At 36.4% G+C, this 1,078-nt stretch overlaps 1 protein-coding gene across 3 annotated transcripts in view; it reads right to left on the bottom strand.

The window, feature by feature from the left end:
- The window catches only part of cmtr1 (cap methyltransferase 1), a 16,033-nt gene that overhangs the window by 7,034 nt on the left and 7,921 nt on the right, over positions 1-1,078 (bottom strand). For all 3 annotated transcript variants that reach the window (XM_014011553.1, XM_014011551.1, XM_014011552.1), the window contains exons 13-16: positions 630-809; positions 474-530; positions 312-369; positions 147-215 (exon numbers count right to left, since the gene is read on the bottom strand). In XM_014011553.1, coding sequence (XP_013867007.1) covers positions 147-215; positions 312-369; positions 474-530; positions 630-809 — 364 coding nt within the window. The remainder of the gene's footprint in view (positions 1-146; positions 216-311; positions 370-473; positions 531-629; positions 810-1,078) is intronic.

Raw genomic sequence — 1,078 nt, forward strand, 5'->3', positions numbered from 1 at the left:
GAATTGGGCTTGTTAATTAATTTACTTTTATAAATAAAAAAATATTGCGTGATGTCTGTAAATGTTATTTCATATTGTTTGACTTTCATTATTAATAAGCTGACAACAAAAATTTGATGATTCAGAGCAGAACTTTTTTTTTTTACCTTAATTAGTTCATAAAACTTTGATTTTGGGTCTGATGAAGAAGGAGCAACTCTGGCCTTGTCTGGTACCTGAAAGTACAGAGAAACAAACCCAAGTTATAGACATCATTTGAAAATACAAGTAAAAAACATTTCAGTCTGTTAGTTTTGAGTTCCTCCTCTTACCCCCCACAGCTTCAGACACTCCTTCCTGATGTCAGCTTGTCTCGGCTCTGAAAGCGTCCTAAACAAATTCCCACAATTCAACACAGTCAGTTTCAGACATAAACATCCTCCTGTTATTTAAAACAATAACATCAGAGTTAATCTTTAGTTGTGCTTACTCACGGTTCTACGACAAAAGCATGAATCTTGGCCAAGGCCTTGATCTGGACAGCACAGAGGCTGCGGTCACAGGAAAATTCCATCTTTTGTCAGCCACATTGTTTTAAACGCAGTCCTTAAACACTCTGAGAAAACTGCTTTCTTTTTGTTTTTTTTTACCTCTCGTTAGAGTTGACCATAAACTGGTAGAAGTCAGTATCTTCCTTTATGATGCTCAGAGGAACCACGCTTATAACATCTGTGTCCGTGCTCTTGAGCTGGTTCAGTTTCAGGTTGATTTTGAACATGTACTCTCTGACTGCATCAGAGCCGGGTTTCAGGCCTCGACACACAACGTATCTGTTGGTGGACATGTGACAACAGACTTAAATCCTGCTCTGAATCCAGAGGTGGGCAGTAACAAAGTAAAATTACTTGAGTACTGTACTTGAGTACAGTTTTTGAGAATGTGCACTTTAATTAAGTAGTATTTTTTTTTTGGAAAACTTTTTACTTTTACTCCACTACATTTTAAGAATAAAATCATACTTTTTATTCCACTACAGTTCTCTAAAGGTAAAATTACACTACATCCCTAAACAGTGGTCATAAACAGCTTTAATCTGTTT

Source organism: Austrofundulus limnaeus, unplaced genomic scaffold (assembly GCF_001266775.1).
Source record: "Austrofundulus limnaeus strain Quisiro unplaced genomic scaffold, Austrofundulus_limnaeus-1.0 Scaffold82, whole genome shotgun sequence".
Lineage (NCBI taxonomy): Eukaryota > Metazoa > Chordata > Actinopteri > Cyprinodontiformes > Rivulidae > Austrofundulus > Austrofundulus limnaeus.